The sequence below is a fragment of the Hippopotamus amphibius genome, chromosome 4, assembly GCF_030028045.1.
Source record: "Hippopotamus amphibius kiboko isolate mHipAmp2 chromosome 4, mHipAmp2.hap2, whole genome shotgun sequence".
NCBI lineage: Eukaryota > Metazoa > Chordata > Mammalia > Artiodactyla > Hippopotamidae > Hippopotamus > Hippopotamus amphibius.
This window is the reverse complement of record NC_080189.1, coordinates 86,723,722-86,744,332: the sequence shown is the minus strand read 5'-3', so window position 1 is coordinate 86,744,332 and position 20,611 is coordinate 86,723,722. Positions and strand designations below refer to the sequence as shown.

Sequence of the window (20,611 nt, the reverse complement as noted above, 5' to 3'; positions counted from 1 at the left end):
AGGCAGGCCGGGCCCGGCCGGCTGGGCGGCTGGCTGGGCGGCTGGGCAGTGCGGCTGGTAACCTGGCAGCTGGGGAGAGAGAGAAGATTATAAATGCCAGAGCCATTTAAATGATGGTTAGCCACTGAATTCTGAAACTTCCTTAAATACCTTCTTGTACCAACATCTTCAGTGGAAAGAGTTCAGGAAAAGTAGCAGAGGAAAGGAGAGACAACATTTTCACGTACCATGGCTATACCAATAACAGTACTTGACTGTGATCTCTTGCTATATGGCCGAGGTCACCGGACACTGGACCGCTTTAAGCTGGATGATGTGACGGATGAATACTTGATGTCCATGTATGGGTTTCCTCGACAGTTCATTTACTACTTGGTGGAGCTCTTGGGGGCGAGTCTTTCTAGACCTACTCAGAGATCCAGGGCTATTAGCCCAGAGACACAGGTCCTTGCAGCACTGGGCTTCTATACCTCAGGTTCCTTCCAGACTCGGATGGGAGATGCTATTGGAATCAGTCAGGCATCTATGAGTCGATGTGTTGCCAACGTCACCGAAGCACTTGTGGAAAGAGCTTCGCAGTTCATCCGCTTTCCAGCCGATGAAGGCTCCATGCAGGCTCTGAAGGATGAATTCTATGGGTTGGCAGGGATGCCAGGGGTCATAGGGGTGGTCGACTGTATCCACGTGGCAATCAAGGCACCAAATGCTGAAGACCTTTCTTATGTGAACCGCAAAGGTCTTCATTCTTTAAACTGCCTGATGGTGTGTGACATCAGAGGGGCACTGATGACTGTAGAGACAAACTGGCCGGGGAGCCTCCAGGACTGTGCTGTGCTACAACAGTCTTCTCTCAGCAGTCAGTTTGAAGCTGGGATGCACAAAGAGAGCTGGCTGCTTGGTGACAGTTCCGTCTTTCTCCGCACCTGGCTCATGACCCCACTTCACATTCCTGAAACTCCAGCCGAATATCGCTAATAACATGGCCCATTCTGCAACTCACAGTGTGATTGAGAAGACCTTCCGAACCCTCTGCTCCCGATTCCGCTGCCTGGATGGATCCAAGGGAGCACTGCAGTACTCACCGGAGAAGTCCAGCCACATCATCTTGGCCTGCTGTGTCCTCCATAACATATCCCTGGAGCATGGGATGGATGTCTGGTCCTCTCCAGTGACAGGACCCATGGAACAGCTGCCGGAGGAAGAGTATGAGCACATGGAGTCCTTGGACCTAGACGCTGACCGTATCCATCAGGAGTTGATGCTCACTCACTTCAGCTAATGTGCAAGGTGGGGAATGGAGGGAGGCTTTCCAGAAGGCGCTGTGACAGACTTTCCCTCTCACCACCCCCTGCACAGTTCCACCATCTAGCAGGACAGTGTGTGGACCCTTGTCACAAACTGACATTTAATCTGCGTGGTTTAGAAGGCTTGGGGCTACACCAGAATATCTTGATTCATTTGCAAACTTATTAACTAAACCAAAACCCCCAAAATGACAGTTCCCTGCTGTCCATTGAACTCCAGGTTAGCACCACGCACTCATTTGAGAGTTCCCTGGTGGCAGACATTTATATCATGCTTACAAAATCACAGCAAAGGGGAAAACAGCATCTAGATAGCCAGAACACTTTCTTTGTTTCAGTTATCTAGAGATTTCAAAAGAAAGCCGTATTTGTCTTGAATGATTTGGATGGTATTTTAGCTTTTCTACTTACTACTGAGGCAAGCGTGAAGAGCAGATTTCAGTTGGGGAATGGTCTTCTGACATAAGTAAATGGCTGCTAATCCGAGTTTGCAGCTTTGTGTTTTTAAGAGAATGTTCGGGATAGTCTGAAACCTCCATCTTTAGTCTGTCTGCAGTAATTGAGCTGGGACTTGGACCTAGGTCCCAGGGAGAACATCTGGACTCCAATCTCTTACTTCCAACCCTGAGTAAGAGCTAAAGGCTAAATGGGTTTAAGAATTCAATCAGCTTAAAGAAGACAAGTCAAATAGAGATAAAACAGCAAGCTTACACTTTACAGGGGATCTAAAGACCCTGATAGATTGATGGGCAAAGGAGATTCACCCAGGTTTAGACAGTCCACATCTAAATAGATCACATTTCATACAATCATGATATTAGAATGTCTCTTTGGCTATTCTGCTTTGAAATTCCTTGTTCAGAAGGTATATTTAGGGGATAAGGAAGACGTGAAAGTATTGAAGAGGAGAGGTAAAAGGACTCTAATTTCTTGGTTTGAAATGAATTTTGGAGTTAGACCTACTTGAATATCTTGCGTGCAAAGTGATGGACAGAATTTCTCAGGAAATAAATAATCCCCCACCAAGAGAAAAAAAAAAAAAAGTAAAAGCCATTCTTAACTCATGGATGACACCAAAACAGACCAGCAGCTAAATCTGGCTTGCTTGGGGGGGTTGGGGTGGGGTGGCGAAGGGGAAGCTGGGATGAAGTGAGAGAGTAGCATAGATATATATATACTACCAACTGTAAAATAGCCAGTGGGAAGTTGCTGTATAATAAAGGGAGATTAACTGGACGATGGGTGATGCCTTAGAGGGCCAGGAAGGGGAGGGTGGAGGGGAGTCGTGGGAGGGAGGGAATATGGGGATATGTGTAAAAATACAGCTGATTGACTTTGGTGTACCTCAAAAACTGGTACAAGAGTGTAAAGCAATTATATTCCAATAAAGAGCTTAGAAAGAAAGAAAGAAAAAGAAAGAAAGAAAGAAAGAGAGAGAGAGAGAGAGAGAAAGAAAGAGAAAGAAAAAGAGAGAAAGAAAGAGAGGAAGAAAGAGAAAAAGAAAGAGAGGAAGGAAGGAAGGAAGGAAGGAAGGAAGGAAGGAAAGAAGGAAGGAAGGAAAGAAGGAAAGAAAGAAAAGGAAGGAAGGAAGGAAGGAAGGAAGGAAGGAAGGAAGGAAGGAAGGAAGGAAGGAAGGAAGGAAGGAAGAAAGAAAGAAAGAAAGAAAGAAAGAAAGAAAGAAAGAAAGAAAGAAAGAAAGAAAGAAAGAAAGAAAGAAAGAAAGAAAGAAAGAAAGAAAGAAAGAAAGGAAAATAATTTTGGCTTGCTGACCGCAGTCTGAGGACCCTATTCTAAAGGAAGTCTCTTTGTTTGTCTCGCTACTCACTACTGACTAAAGGCCTAGATTTTATGAATTCACATGTTAACTTGAAGATTTTTGTCCAGTAAAGGTAAAATTAATTTGGCAAAACACACCAAAGTTATTGTTTTATTGTCATATGATATTAACTAGTTTTGTTAATTTTAAGATTATTTTAGATTAACATTCAGTTGTAAGAAATAATACGGAGAGATGCTTGCAACCTTTACCCAGTCTCCCTGGTGGTAACATCCTGAAGCACTATTTATACAATATCACAGCCAGGATACTGACATGGATGGAGTCAAGATGCAAAGCATTTCCATCATTACCAGCCTCCTCATGTAGCCATTTTATAATAGTCACACCAAGTTTCTCAAGCCCACCCACCTCCTTCTTAACCCCTGGCAACCATTAATCTATTCTCCATTTCTGTAAATTTGTCATTTCAAGAATATTATATAAAAGAATCATATAGTGTGTGACCTTTTGGGATTGGTTTTTTTTCACACAGCATAATTCTCTGGAGATTCATCCAGGTGAAAGATGAACAGTCTTACTTAAAATTTCCTTTTTGAAAGGCCTATCAATACCCAGTTCCTCAAACACTCTATGAACCAGCTGTATCATTCTGTTTGTTCCTCCATTAACGAGTTGCAAAAAATATTTTCCAGGTGTTCATTCTGTTTGTAGGAGTCATACTTTAAACTTCTTGAAAATAATACTTTGATATAATTGCTTATCCTGTTTACCCCCAAGAGATAGTTTTCACCCGGCTCAGTTTTTTTATTTAGAAAACTTGCACGTAGTCAGAAAAGATCAGACCACATTTACTCTCCTCCAGTCACAATAAAAATGTAATTTGCTTTCTCTGAGTTTCAAAGTAATGATAAGATTGCTAAGATGTTCTCTCTCCAGGGACAGGTTATTTCTGAGAGATTTTTGGGTGAGTTAAGAAGAAATAAGTTTTAAAATAGCATTTTTTTATCCTATGCCACTGGCTCTTTTTTTCATCTTTTAAGCAATGCTTCCACAAGTAGATCAGCATAGAGATTTATAAGTAATTGGTCAAAAAACCCCATGGGTCCTTCAGACTTTGATTTTTTTGCTTCTAGTGTGCAGTAGGTAGTTTTATGATAGAGATTATTACTTAATAGAAAAGATATGTTTTCTCATATGGGAAGATTTAGAAGCCAGTTAGTACACTCCACTGTTTTGGAGCATGACTAAAATAAACTTTCTTTTAAAAAACCAAACCAACAACAATTTATCATGGAAAATCTCAAACATACACATATGTAGAAAGAAGAGTATAACAGACCCCATGTAACCATCATTTAAATTCAATATTAGTAATATGTGGATAATCTTGCTTCATACATACCCATCATCTCCCTCATTTCAGCAAATCTCAGACATCATATAATTTCATCCATAACTACTTCAATATATATCTGTAAGAGATAAGACACTTTAATATAACAGCTCCATTATCACAACAAAAATATTAATAATTCTTTAACAAAATCTAATACACAGTCAGTATTCAAATGTTCCCCATTGTCTCGAGCATCTTTTTACAAATTATTTGAAACAGGATCTGAATAAGACCCGTGTGTATATTTGGTGGATTCTTTTTTAAAAACTTTTATTTATTTATTTATTTATAACAGCTTTACTATGGTGAAATCAACTTACAATAAACTGTACATGTTAAAGTATACAACTTGATAACTGTTGACATATTATCCATCTGAAAAATTATCACCACAACCCAGGTGATGAACATATCCATCACCCCCAAAAGTTTCCTCATGCCCCTCCCTCCCAATCGCCCCACACACTCCCATCCCTAAGGAACCACTGATCTACTTTCTACAGATTAGTTTGCGTTTTCTAAAACTTCTTAAAAATGGAATCATACAGTATATATACTTTTTTGGTCTGAATTTTTCCCTCAGTATAACTATTTTGAGATTCATAGTATTGTTGCATGTACCAATAGTCTATTCCTGAGTACAACTGCATTGTATGGATGTATCAGAATCTGTATATCCATTCACTTGTAGATGGATATTTGGGTTGTTTCTAGTTTGGGTCTATTACAAATAAAGCTGCTATGAACTTTCGTGTAAAAGAATTAGCATGTACTGTCAATTCTCTTTGGTAAATACACAGGAATAGGATCACAAGGTCATATGGTAGGTATACGTTTAACTTTTAAGAAGCCACCAAATTGTTTTCCAGTGGTTGTACCGATTTGCAGTCTCTCCAGTAAGAGTATGTGGCCTATGAAGCTCTACATTCTCACCAACATTTGGTCAATCTTTTAAATTTTAAACATTCAAATTTTAAGCATTCTTATAGGAGAACTCCTACTTTTCCAACTACATTTCTGTTTAAGGCCAGATAGTCTTCAACCAAAACAACACATTGCAACAACATGAATTTAAAAACAGATATGAAATCCAACTATATTCTATTAGATAAGACATCAAAGACACTTGCCAAAATGTAAAACAGTGCCCTTCTCACTATTTTTTTATCTTGGAAAATATACTTGTTTCCATTAAAATATAATATATAATGGGTTTGTTGTCTTTTTTTTTATTATTATCAAAAAATTTTAAAGATAGCATTCACATAAAATAAAATTCACCATTTTAACCCTTTTGAAGTACACAACTCAGTGGTTTTTTTTATTATATTTATAATGTTGTGCAACTATCAACATCTAACACAAGAATGTTTCTATAAACCCAAAAAGAAACCCCATAACTTCCAATTCCCCCTTCTCCCAATCACCTGGAAATCACTAATGTACTTTCTGTCTCTATGGATTTGCCTGTTCTGGACATTTCACATAAATGAAATCATATATGTGGCATTTTATATTCCAAATCTCTCACTTAGCATTGTTTTCAAGGTTCATCCACAATGGTAATGTATCAGTACTTCATCCCCTTTTATAGCTGAAAAAGATTCCATGAATGAATATATCATGTTTTGTTTGTTCATTCATCAGTTGATGAAAATTTAGGTTGTTTCCACTTTTTTGTTATTGTAAGTAATGCTTCTATTAAACTTATGTACAAGTTTTTGTGTGAAATGTTTTCATTTCTCTTGGGTATACAGCTAGAAATGGAATTTCTGGGTCATATGTTAATTTTGTGTTTAACAGTTTTTGAGAAATGCCTTCCACAGCAGCTGTGCCATTTTACCTTCCTCTCAGCAGTACATGAGGGCCCAAATTTCTTCATATCTGTGCCAAGACTTGTAATTATTACTATGATGATGATGATGATTCTTCTTATTCCAACTGCAGCCATCCTAGTGAGTGTAATGTGTTATCACATTATGAATTTGCTTTGCATTTTCCCAGTGACTAATGATGTTGTGCATCTTTTCATGTGCATTTTGACCATTTGTATTTCTTTGGAAAAATGTCTATTCAAATCCTTTGCCCATTTTTAAATTGGGTTTTCTTTGTTGTTGAGTTGAGTTCTTTGTGTGTTCTGGATATCAGACCCTTAACAGACACATGATTTACAAATACTTTCACCCATTCAGTGGGTGTCTTTTAACTATCTTGATAGTGCCCTGTAACATACAAAAGTTTGAAAATTTGGACAAAGTCCAATTTATCTACTTTTTCTTTTATTCATGTGCTTTTGATGTCCTAAGAAATTATTTCCTAATCCAACATAATAAAGATCTACACCTATGCTTTCTTCTAAGATTTTTTACTCTTAAATTTATATCTTTAATCCATTTTGAGTTAATTTTTGTATATGGTATGAGGTAGGGGTCCAAATGCATGCTTTTACATGTTTATATTGTTAAAAAAAATTATTCTGACACTTAAAGATGATAAGACTTTATTCAAGAGACTAATGGAATAGGGTTTTGCAATAGGGGAGAGAGATTGGGCTCAACTCCAAATATAATATGGAAAAGTGGGGATTTAGAGCCAAGGAGCAGGGTGTGAGAGGACGGTCACTGAATGAAAAAATGACTAAAAGGAAACATCAGTGTTGATGGAGAGGGGTGCAGATTCTGCCTAAGCTGACTCGACAGGATTCTTGCTGAAGCCAGGCCAGGGTGATCAGATATATCACCTGTGGGATCAATGCGGAATGAGGTATTTAATTAAACCGTGAGTGTGGGGGTTCCTTCTAAACTGAATTGAAAGATTCTTGCTGACAGTGGGTGATGCAGGCCCAATAAGGATGGACATTGAAAGTTGAGGCCTAGAGGGCTTAGAAGAGTCTGATTAGAATTAGGTCAAGGAGAGAGTCTTTGTCAATACCCAATTGTCTCAGCGCTATTTGTTGAAAAGATTCTTCCTTTCCTGTTAAAGAAGCTTTGAACCTTGCCAAAAATTAATTGACCACAGATGCATGGATTTATTTCTGGACTCTCGATTCTATTCCAATGATCTATATGTCTGTCCTTATGCCAACACCACAGTGTTTGTTGTAGCTTTGTAGTAGGTTCTGAAATCAGTAAGTATGAGTCCTCCAACTTTGATTTTCTTTTTCAAGATTGTTTTGGCCATTTGGAGTCCCTTGCATTTCTTTTGTTTGTGTTTTGGCCACACTGTGCACCTTGTGGGATCTTAGTTCCCTGACCAGGGATCTAACCCGGGCCCTTCACAGTGAAAGCATGAAGTCCTGACCACTGGACTACCAGGGAATTCCCATGGAGTTCATTGCATTTTTCTTTTCTTTTCTTTTCTTTTGGCCATGCTGCACAGCATGAGGGATCTTAGTTCCCTGGACCAGGGATCGAACCCGTACCCCCTGTAGTGGAAGCACAGAGTCTTAACTGGACCACCAGAGAAGTCCCAGAGTCCCTAGCATTTCTATCTAAATTTTAGGAACATCTTGTCCCTTCTGCAGAAAAAAGGCAATTGGATTTTTGTTAGGGCTTGCATTGGATCTGTAGATCAACTTGGGGATTACTGCCAAAAGTTATTATAAGTATTCTGTAGTGCCCTTTTAATTATTCTCTCCATAAATGAAATTCATCGATCATATAATTTCTACTCAAATATAATTTCATAAAGGATCAGTATAATGAATGTTCCCACTATACTATACAGCAGAAATAAAGGAGACAGACATTTCCTTTTCAGACACTATTATATAAGAAGGCTTAATGAAATAATCAGACAATTGCATCTCAATGCAGAACCAAAGTAAATGTGACCAGTTACAAGTGTAGAGTAATACAAGTGTGTTGTATGGTAAACTGAATATCCTTCATGGTGCCAACATAGGTTATATGGTGTTCTGAAACGGTGAAATACTCTTGCTAAGGATCAGACCATAACACAGTCGAACCCAACCAGGGTTCAAACCTTCTTCCCTTGCATTGGGAGCGTGGATTATTGTACTGAGTGAAGTAAGCCAGACAGAGAAAGACAAATATATGATATTGCTTATATGTGGAATCTAAAAAACACAATACAAATGAACTTATTTACAAAACAGAAAAAGACCCACAAACAGAGAAAACAAACTTACAGTTACCAAAGGGGAAAGGGGGTGGAGGGAGGGATAAATTAGGAGGTAGGGATTAACATACACACACACTACTATATATAAAATAACCAACAAGGTCCTACTATATAGCACAGGGAACTATACTCAATATTTTGTAATAACCTATAAGGCAAAATAATCTGAAAAGGAATATATGTGTGTATGTGTGTGTGTGTGTATATATATAAACACACATAAAATCACTGTGCTGTACACCAGAAACTAACATGATATTGCAAATCAACTATACTTTTATTAACAAAAAAGAAAAAAGAAAAGTGTAGGTGCTAAAAGCTGTATAGCCTTGTCTCCCTCTGCTGGCTGAGTAATATGTCATAAATATCAAAAAAAGATTTTTGTTCTTTCCAGTGTTGAAGTTGTCGTCTTTCAGAATGTTGACAATTAAAAAAAGACAGACTGTGTTCAAATCTTGGTTACCATCTTCAGTTTTCTATGTACTTTATAAATATATGTATCACAATAAAGTCTCCATCTTCTCATCATGTAAATTAAATTTAGAAAAGCAGGTCAGATTTCAAATGAAACTGACATACTGTGTTAGTCAAGGACTTCCGGCTGGAATTACTTGGCCCATTCCCTCCGATGTCTCCAGCAGATCATTGTCTCCAAAGAGGGGATTTTCTGCTGGAGTTAACAGAATTGAGAAATATTCAGCAGAGCATTAATCTCTCAAATCTGTCACATATTTTATTTATTTTTTTTTAAATTTTATTTATTATTTTTTGGGGGGTACACCAAGTTCAATCATGTTTTTATACACATATCCCCATATTCCCTCCCTCCCTCGACTCCCCCCCCCACCCTCCCTCGAGTCCCCCACACCCTCCCCGTCCCAGTCCTCTAAGGCATCTTCCATCCTCGAGTTGAACTCCCTTTGTTATACAGCAACTTCCCACTGGCTATCTATTTTACAGTTGGTAGTATACATACGTCTGTGCTACTCTCTCGCTTCGTCTCAGCTTCCCCTTCACCCCCTGCCCCCTCCCAAACCTCGAGTTCTCCAGTCCATTCTCTGCACCTGCGTCCTTGTTCTTGTCACTGAGTTCATCAGCACCATTTTTAGATTCCATATATGTGAGTTAGCATACAATATTTGTCTTTCTCTTTCTGACTTACTTCACTCTGTATGACAGACTAGTTCTATCCACCTCATTACATATAGCTCCATCTCATCCCTTTTTATAACTGAGTAATACTCCATTGTATATATATGCCACATCTTCTTTATCCATTCGTTTGTTGATGGGCATTTAGGTTGCTTCCATGTCCTGGCTATTGTAAATAGTGCTGCAATAAACATTATGGTACATGTTTCTTTGGGGATTATGGTTTTCTTTGGGTATATACCCAGTAGTGGGATTCCTGGATCATATGGTAGTTCTATTTGTAGTTTTTTAAGGAACCTCCAAATTGTTTTCCATAGTGGCTGTACCAACTTACATTCCCACCAACAGTGCAGGAGAGTTCCCTTTTCTCCACACCCTCTCCAACATTTGTGGTTTCCAGATTTTGTGATGATGGCCACTCTGATCGGTGTGAGGTGATACCTCATTGTGTCACATATATTTTAAATAGTTTTTTGTTTACAATATTTAGTTAGTTGTGCTGGGTCTTAGTTGCAGCAGGCAGGCTCCTTAGTTGTGGCATGTGAACTCCCAGTCACGGCATGCACGTGGGATCCAGTTTCCTGACCAAGGATCGAACCCGGGCTCCCTGTATTGAGAGCTCGGAGTCTTAACCACTGTACCACTAGGAAAGTCCCTTAAACAGTTTTTAAAGACTGTTACCCTAGCTTCAAACTTGCTATGATGATTTTCCCTCTCCCAAACCCATCTAATTATTACTATTATTGTTGTTGCTTTTTGTATAAGTTTCTTTAAATGCTTCTTGTAACACAACAGGTTCTATATTATTTTTAAACTATTTTAAAATTATAGTTATGCATGTAAGGTGAAAAGAAAGAAAAGGCAGAAAGAACTGAAGTAGTACTGAAGGGTAGGAAATGAAAAGTGAAAGTCCTCCCTCATTCCCAGGGCCACATACAGTGACAACCACTGTTCATAGTTTCTGCTGAATTCTCTAGTTCATTGTAACATTAAATAAAGTCCTTTTGCTTTTGTACTCTGACTTATCAACTTAGACTTTATTTTTTATTTCCTGGTATACAAGTGATTTATTACCCTTATAACACATCCCTGACTCTCCCCATTTACCTCCCAATAGGTCTAGTTGACTTTTATTTCTACTTCTCCTAGTGGCTACCTTTTTGTCTTTATTATATGAAGTCATCTATTTCTTAAATTATCAATGTCATATTGTATCTATTGATCCCCCTCTGAAAATCAGTAACTTAACGCATTAGTTCTTTTTAATCTTCTCTTTCTGTTATAGTATTATCTTACTTCGTTGACATAACATTTATAGTTTACTTAAACCTAAAGGTAAATTTCCTCTTTGCTGCTCCAAGTCATGCATATGTTTCTGCCTCAGGGCCTTTGCATTTACTCTCCATGGCTCACTTCCTCACTTGATTCAGATTTCAGCCCAGAGGCCATCTCCCCAGAGGGGCCTTCCCTGACCAACTTATCTAAAAAAGCAACCCTTCCCCCAACCCCAGTCACTCTCTATTCTCTTCCTCTGTTTAATTTTCTTCATAGCATTTATCATGACTTAACATTATATATTTAAGTTTCCCCACTAGAAAGTAAGTCCATGTGGGGAGTTCTGTTGTGTTCACTAAATATGCCCAATGTCAAGAACAGTTCCTGGTTAACAGGTACTCAACAGTCATTTGTTGAAAGAATGAATAAATCCTAAAAGAGGAAAACTGAAGTAGTGTCCTAAAAGCTGTGAATGTGCAAATATCATTAAAGAACCAAATAGTATATTGCAAACAATAGAAAAAGGAAAATATAACCCTATGTCATTAACATATTGGCAATCAAAGAAGAATCTTCCAAATATCGATATCTAATATATCCTCTTATATTTAATATCATTAGCAGTACTGTGTTTTAATTTCTTACTGCTACTCTCATGTCATCTTCCTTTTTTGGATTTATTTTGATATTGCTGGAGAATCTTTTAAAAAAACTTATCCTAAAAAAAATTTTTTTAAAGGGACTTCGCTGGTGGTCCAGCAGTTAAGACTTTGCACTTCCACTGCAGGGGGCGCAGGTTTGATCCCTGGTCAGGGACGTATAGAGAGACAGACTTCGAATGTCTCTGTCTGAAGATATCTTTATTTTGCCTCCACATATGGTTGACGCCATAGCCAAATACAACATTTTAGGTTCCAACACTTTTCTGCTCAATCTTTGAAAACATTGCTCCAATGTCTTCTAGCATCTGGTGTTGAGAAATCTGAAATCCATCTGATTTGGATACTTTGCAAGTGCCATGGCTTTTCATCTCCCTTTATGGAAAATTTCTGGATTTCTGAAATGTCATCGGAATGTGTGGACCTTTCTAATTAGTTTTTCTTGATACTTGGTGAGTCATATTTTTCTTCAGTTCAGGGAAATTTTCTATCATTTATTTCCCCCTCTCTGTCTTTGTTCTCTCCTTCTTTACATTGACACATCCTCCATCTGCTGTCTTTCTCATTTCTATCCTGAGAGGCTTCCTCTACTTTGTCCCCGCAATTACTTGGCCTTCAGCTTTCCACTTTATCATTCTTCTAATCCAGTACATTATTTTAGCAATCACTCTTTCAGTTGTCTTTCCTTTCATTGCAGACTTCTTGTGATAGATGCACGATCCTGAGTATGCTAATTAGGACAATTTGAAAGTCTCTTCTATTTTTAGACTTATCTATGTCTTCTATGGGGCCTGTTATGCAGTTTGTTTGTTCATCTGGGTCCTTCTCTTCCGTGCTACTGCTGCCTTTCCTCTTGTCTGCTGAGCCCTGACATTCACTCAGATGCAGGAACAAAGGCCTCCATTGGTTAGTCTAGGCCGAGGCGGGTGAGTGTTTCTTTAGTACTGAAGTTCTCTGTTCCCCAGCTGGCCTCCCCCAAGAGGGGAGCTGGTTGCTTCTGAGTAAGTGGCAGAGCTTGTCTTCCAGCATGCCTCACCAGATGTGTGGGTGCAGAGCCAGCAGACAGGCTGGGGAACCCCACAATCACCCAATTAAGGAGGGGCTGTACTTTGCATGGAACAGGTTTAGCATGTTTCTCTCCTAGGCAGAGCTGCTTTTCCCTCCTCCCACCCACGACTGCCATGGAGTCCTGAAATACACTTAGGCTCTGCTCTCCTCTGCCCAGGCCTGAAGCACTCCACTGGGTGCCCTCCTTAGGCCACCTGCCCACCTTCTTTAGGAAAAAGCACTTGGAAGAGGGCATAGTGCTTTGCAATGTGCTCAACAAATATTTGTTAAACAAATAAATGATGGAAGATGACTGGGGAGGGACCCAAATGTCCCTGAAGTTCCAAGCATGCTTTGTGAATTATCCTAAAAAGGGCTTCCTGGTCCAGCCCTGCTCTTTGTACTGACCTCAAACTAGCCAACTGCCAGGATTTCTTTCATTGCATATGGTGTGTTGGACTAAGTGCAATTCCCTCTTCTTTTACTTTATCAATGTGATCCCACCTGCTCACTCTTCTATAATTCCATAATTCAGTGAGACCCTGGGAGAGAAAGAAGATAGATGTGTGTGTTCAGTCTGTAATATTAAACTAGAAATATATCTGAAAGTAAAGCTACAGAAAAAATTTATTTGGAAACATTTGTTGAACCCTCACAAGATGGAAAATAGAAAAACTTATTTCAGCTTTTTCTTTTTATTATATATTGATATTTTATCTGGAAATTAGGAACATAATGATATAACTGAATGCTTGTATAAAAAGTAGTGGGAAATGAATTAAAATTTTCTGGCCTGTTTTTAATAGAATCACATTTTAATATAGTATGAATACAGTGTATTAACATATACTATGTATAATAAATACTATACTAATAATATAAATGGAATTTCAGGACTCCTGAAGAAAAGTAGTTTCGTCAGTTGAATGTAAACCTCATTTGAAATAAATTTAGCTTTTAAAGCAAAAGGAAGTATAAGGAGTATTAAATAACGGGAAAAGAAGTTGCAGCACAGTATGCTACACACATTATAGCCACATAAAAAAATAGAGAAAAAATTAGAAATCACAGCAAAGTTAGCAAGTTATTTTAGGAAGTTTGGGGTTAATACAATGGTGTTTGAGAAGCACTAGCATCATGAAGTTTATTCCAAATAAGAGGATTAATTACATATACATTAATTAATTAAAAATACACACTGGGGGACTTCCAGAATCAGTTCTGATATACAAAGAATGTGGAGGTTGTATCTCATGTCCTTCAAAGAAAAAGGCTGAACAAACTGAAAAATCAATGACTTTAATGGCTTTTCTCGGAGCCATCAGAGAATTGAGACTGCAGGACACACTGACACATCAGAATCTACAGAGACATAGAGTCACAGATGAGATGAGTTACAGATGAGATGAGTCACAGATGAGATCAGCTTACCTGAAACAGAAGCTGCTGGAGCCATAAACCAGTAGGAAGACTAACATGGTAATCTTGATGAACTGCTGAAGGCTGGGTGTGGACTAGCATTAGAGAGAGAAACTCTGAGGGGCTGTAGTCTTAGAGAGGTCTCCATACTTCAGTGGGTTTCACGTCCAGGAACCCCACTAGGTTCTCATTTCGAAGAGCCAAGAAGAAACACTCGTGTTTCTGGCAGGCAGAGGGGGAAAGTTACCATTTTGAAATATGCCCAGTCTTCTCCTTAACAAAGACCTATTCAACAGGGGGAAAAAAGACTTCACTAGAGCCTTACCTGACTTGGGGGAAGGGAAATTACCCAAACCCAGCTCCCCTCTAGCTTTCTTCTCTCAGCTAAGGGGGAAAAGTGCTGAGAAACGCTTGTGAAAGTTCAGGGACACAAGCTCATTAAAAGACTGAGATTTAAACATAGGATTATAGATCATTTCCTCTCTCCCCACTACATGAACACATTAACAGGGCCACAGTATAACAATGGATTACAGCTGAAGGAGCTGCAGAGTGCAGATTCTACTCAATCACAAAGACAACAGGGAAGATAGAAACAAGGGCACTAGATGAAATGAAAGCCTCTGACATGTATAGCTGCAATAAATACGAAAAACAGTCCAGGGACTTCCCTGGTGGTCCAGTGGTTAAGACTCCGCACTCTCAGTGCAGGGGACTTGGGTTCATTCTCTGGTCAGGGAACTTGACTTTGCATGCCACAACTAAAAAGATCCTGCACGCTGCAACAAAGATCCAGCATGCCGCCAACTAAGACCCGACTTGGGGGGGGGGGGGGAGGGCAGGGGGAGAAAAGAAAAGAAAAAAGAAAAGAAAACATGGTCCAACTCCTAGCCAGATAAACATAAAATCTCACACGGGAGTACCTACTGATCTCAGTTCCTATTACCTAATACATGATGTCTGGCTTTCAACAAAGATTTACAAGGCATACTAAGTTTTAAGGCAAGAGGCAAAGCAAACATCAGAACCAGATTCAGATATGGCATAGACTTTGGAATTTAAAATAACTATGATTACTGTTAAAGGTTCTAATGAAAAAAGTAAATAACATGCAAGAACAGATGAGTGATGTTAGCAGAGAGATGGAAACAGTAAGAAAATTAAAAAAATACTAGAAATTAAAAACCCACTGTAACAGAAATGAAGAATGCCTTTGATGGGCTCATCAATAGACTGGACATAATCAAGGAAAGAATCAGTGAGCTTAAAAATAGTAAATATGACTATATCCCAGGAGCTCCTGGGATGCAGTAAATATCTTCTCAAGCTTACACGGAACATTCACCAAGACTAACCACATTCTGGGCCATGAAACACACTTGAAGGAATTGAAGAAAAAAAGAAATCAAAGTATATTCTCAGACCACAATGAAATAAACTAGAAATCAAGAACAGAAAGATAGCTGGAGAACCCCCAAGATATTTTAAAATTGAAGTATAGTTGATTTACAACAGTGTTAGTTTCTGGTGCACAGCAAAGTGATTCAATTATATATATATATATATATATATATATATATATATACACACACACACACACACACGCACACACACACTTTCATATTCTTTTTCATTACGGTTTATTATAGGATACTGAATATAGTTCCCCATTCTATATATAATAGTTTGCACCTGCTAGTCCCAAACTCCCAATCCATCCTTTCACTTCCACCCCTTTGGCAACCACAAGTCTGTGCTACGTCAGTGAGTCTGTTTCGTAAGTAAGCTCATTTGTGCCATATTTTAGATTCCACATGTAAGTGATATCATATGGTATTTGTCCTTCTCTTTCTGGCTTACTTCACTTAGTATGATAATCTCTAGTTGCATCCATGTTGCTACAAATGGCATTATTTCCTTCTTTTTGATAGCTGAGTGATATTCCATTGTATATACACACTGCATCTACTTTATCCATTCATCTATCAATGGACATTTAGGCTGTTTCCATGTCTTGGCTATTGTGAATAGTGCTGCTATGAACATAGGGGTGCATGTATTTTTTCGAATTACAGTTTTGTCCAGATATATGCCCAGGAGTGGCACTGATGGATCATATAGCAACTCTATTTTTAGTTTTTTGAGGAATCTCCACACCATTCTCCATAGTGATTACACAAATTTACATTCCCACCGATAGTGTAGGAGGGTTCCCTTTTCTCCACAACCTCTCCAGCATTTATCAACTTTTTTTTTTTTTTGGCCGCACTGCGTGGCTTGCTGGATCTTAGTTCCCCAACCAGGATTGAACCCGCACCCTCGGCAGTGAAAGCACGGAATCCTAACCACTGGACTGCCAGGGAATTCCTGTCTACCTTTCAATGATGGCCGTTCTGACCGGTGTGAGGTGGTACATCATTGTACTTTTGATTTGCATTTCTCTAATAATTAGCAATGTTGAGCATCTTTTTACGTGCCTCTTGGTCATCTGTATGTCTTCTTTGGAGAAATGTCCATTTAGGTCTTCTGCTGATTTTTTCATTGGGTAGTTTGCTTTTTTGTTATTGGGTTATATGCACTGTTTGTATATTTTGGAAATTAAATCATTGTCAGTTGCATCATTTGCATATAATTTCTCTCAGGCCAAAGGCTGTCTTTTCGTTTTATTTATGAAAACCCCCCAAAATATTTGGAGATTAAACAAAGCTCTCGAAATAACATATCAGTCAAAAAAGAAGTCACAAGAAAAAATTTTTAATATTTTGAACTTAAGTGAAAGTGAAAATACAACATCAAAATTTGTGGGATGCAGCAAAATCAGTGCTTAGCAGGAATTTTATAACTTAAAATGTGCATTTCACAAAAGATTTAAAGTCAATAAGCTAAGCTTCCATCTTCAGAAACTAGAGAAAGAAAAGCAATTTATGCCTAGAGCAACCAGAGAAAAACAATTTAAAAATTAGAGCATAAATCAGTGAAAGCAAAAGCAGAAAAACAATGAAGAAAAGCAATGAACCCAAAAGCTTGCTCTTTGAAAAGAAAAAAAATACATTGTGAATTTTTAAACATTAGTTGTGGTGATCTGTTAGAAATACGTGTCAGAAAATCCTTTAGCAGGTAATATGAGATGTGAGAAAAACATCATTAGCAGTTTTTCTCATTAACATTGATTTTTAAAAAATATTTTTTGGCTGCATTGAGTCTTAGTTGCAGCATGTAGCATCTTTTCATTGTGGGACGTGAGTTCTTCATTGCAGTACGCAGGCTTCTCTCTAGTTGTGGTATGCAGGCTTGAGCACACGGGCTCAGTAGTTGTGGCACACAGGCTCTCTAGTTGTGGTTCATGGTCTCAGCAGTTGTGGTGCATGGGCTTAGTTGCCCCATGGCATGTGGGATCTTAGTTCCCGGACCAGGGCTCCATCCAGTTCAATCCCGCATTGCAAGAACAATTCTTAACCCCTGGACAACCAGGGAAGTCTTGCATTAACATTAATTTTGCCATTTATATTTTACTGGACCATAAATTCTCTGGTTTTGTTCATATGACTGGTCAGTGTAGTTATGTTTTTATAATTATCTGTCTTTGCTGAGCATAAAATTAGGAAATTGCACATCTGAGAAATATATTCTTTTACTCATTACAATTTTTAAATAGTTGATTTATACAATATTGTGTTAGTTTCAGGTATACAGCATAGTGATTCAGTATTGCTGTAGATTATATTTCATTATAGGTTATTTCAAGATAGTTGGTATAATTCCTGTGCTTATCTCTTATTTATTTTATATACAGTAGTTTACAAGAGAAATACATTCTTAATGTCTCATGTTACAAATTTTATATTCAAAATTTTGTGTAAAGCAGCTATCTCCAGTCTCTTGACTATCCACTTAATGAATTTTCCATTTTCTAGTTTATCTTCCACTTTTATTAGGCAGCCAGGCTTCCCTTTCTAGCATGCTTTTGGACTGTTTTTCTCCTGACATCAATTGCTATATACACAAGGAAGCACTGGACAAACTGATTTCAAGAGCTCCTTAAGGGCAAGGTCTACTTAAAGATATATCAATACATTGCTTTCCATATACAGGCATACCTCACAGATACTGTGAGTTTGATTCCAGACCACCACAATTAAGCAAATATTGCCATAGACCAAGTCACATAAATTTTTTGGTTTCATAGTGCATACAAAAGTGTTTTTTCATTAATTATTTTTAGCGGCTGTGTTGGGTCTTTGTTGCCGCACATGGGCTTTCTCCAGCTGCAGTGAGCGGGAGCTACTTTTCATTGCAGTGTGCGGGCTCCTCATTGTGGTGGCTTCTGTCATTGCAGAGCACGGGCTCTAGGCGCATGGGCTTCAGTAGTTGCAGAATATTTATGTAATATTCTAAATGCTTTGTCGTCATTTCAACAATCTTCTCAGTATCCTCACCAGGAGTAGATTCCACCTCAAGAAACCACTTTCTTGCATGCCACAACTAAGAGTCCACATGCTGAAATGAAGAGTCCATACCCCACAACTAAAGATTTCATGTGTTTCAACGAAGACCCCACACAGCTGAAAGAAACAAACTAAACCATTTTCTTTGCTCACCCATAAGAAGCAATTCCTCAACTGTTAAGTTTTACCATGAGATTGCAGCAATTCAATCACATCTTTTAGCTCCACTTCTAGTTCTAGCTCTATTTCCACCACATCTGCAGTTACTTCCTCCACTGAAGTCTTGAACCCTCTCAAAATCACAGATGAGGGTTGCAATCAATTTGTTCCAAACTCCTGTGAATGCTGATATTTTGACCTCTCCTCATGAATCATGACTGTTCTCAATGACATCTAGAATGGTGAATCCTTTCCAGAAAGTTTTCAATTTATTTTGCCCATACCCATCAGATGAATCACAACCTATATTGAAGCCTTACAAAACGTATTTCTTAAGTAATAAGACTTAAAAGTTGAAATGATTCCTTGAACCATGTGCTGCAGAATGGATGTTCTCTTAGCAGGCATGAAAACATTTAATTTTGCTGTACATCTCCACCAGAGCTCTTAGATGACCAAGAGTATCATAAATGAGTAGTAATATTTTGAAAGGAATCTTTTTTTTTTTTTCCTGAGCAATAGGTCTCCACAGTAGATTTAAAATATTCAGTAAACCATGCTGTAAACAGAAGTGCCACCATCCAGGCCTTTTTCTTCCATTTATAGAGCACCAGCAGAGTAGATTGAGCATAAATCTTAAGGGCCGTAGGATTTCTGGAATGGTCCGTAGGATTTCTGGAATGGTAATTGAGCACTGGCTTCAACTTAAAGATACCAGCCGCACTAGCCCCTAACAAGAGTCTTCAACTTCTCCTTTGAAGCCAGGCAACGGCTTCTCCTCTCTAGCTATGGTAGTTCTAATAATGGCATCTTCTTCCAATAAAAGGCTGTTTCTGTCTACATTGAAAATCTGTTGTTTAGTGTAGCCACCTTCATTAATTACCTTAGCTAGATCTGGAAAACTTGCTGAAGCTTCTACATCAGCACTCACTGCTTCAACCTTGAACTTCTAATGCTATGGAGATGGCTTCTTTCCTTAAACCTCGTGAACCAACCTCTGCTAGCCTCAAATTTTTTTCTGCAGCTTCCTCACCTCTCACATCCTTGAAAGAATTGAAGAGAGTTAGGACCTTGCTCTGGATCAGATTTGGGTTAACTCATGTTACGGCTGGCTTGGTCTTCTATCCATACCATGAAAACTTTCTCCGTATCAGCAATAAGGCTGTTTCACTTTCTTATTCATGTGTTCACTACAGTAGCACTTTGAATTTCCTTTGAGAACTTTTCCTTTGCATTTACAACTTGGGTAACAGTTTGGCACAAGAGGCGTAGCTTTCAGCCCATCTTGGCTTTCAACATATTTTCCCCACCAAGCGTCATCATTTCTAGGTTTTGATTTAAAATGAGACATAGGAACTTCCTTTTACTTGAACACTTAGAAGCCATTGTAGGGTTAATATTTGGCCAATTTTCAATATTGTTGTGTCTCAGGGAATAGGGAGGCTGAGGAGAATAGCTGGTCAGTGGAGCAGTCAAAACACATACAACCTTTATTATGTTCACCGTCTTACGGTTTGTGGTGCCCCAAAACAATTTACAAGAGTAACATCAAAGGTCACAGATGACCATAACAAATATAATAATTAAAAAGTTTGAAATATTATAAGAACTACCAAAATGTGACAGACATGAAATGAGCAGATGCTGTTGGAAAAACAATGCAAATAGACTTGCTTGACACAAGACTGCCACAAACCTTCAATTTGTAAAAAACACAGTATTTGTGAAGTGCAGTAAAATGAGATATGCCTATACTAGGAATGCAATAAACATTTGTGGAATGAATGATGTATATTTTTTCATGCATAATTAGAGATATCAATAAGCTGTTA

At 38.3% G+C, this 20,611-nt stretch overlaps 1 protein-coding gene and 1 non-coding gene across 2 annotated transcripts in view; both read right to left on the bottom strand.

Annotated features, from left to right (window-relative positions):
* The window catches only part of SRPK2 (SRSF protein kinase 2), a 257,349-nt gene extending 252,832 nt beyond the window's left edge, over positions 1–4,517 (bottom strand). The window contains exon 1 of the mRNA XM_057732327.1: positions 4,487–4,517. Within this exon, the coding sequence (XP_057588310.1) occupies positions 4,487–4,502 (16 nt within the window). The 5' untranslated portion in view covers positions 4,503–4,517. The remainder of the gene's footprint in view (positions 1–4,486) is intronic.
* Positions 4,518–7,724: 3,207 nt separating this feature from the next.
* TRNAE-UUC (transfer RNA glutamic acid (anticodon UUC)) lies at positions 7,725–7,797 on the bottom strand. Its single transcript has one exon. It is a non-coding gene; the product is annotated as a tRNA-Glu (tRNA).
* Between the last annotated feature and the right edge of the window lie 12,814 nt (positions 7,798–20,611).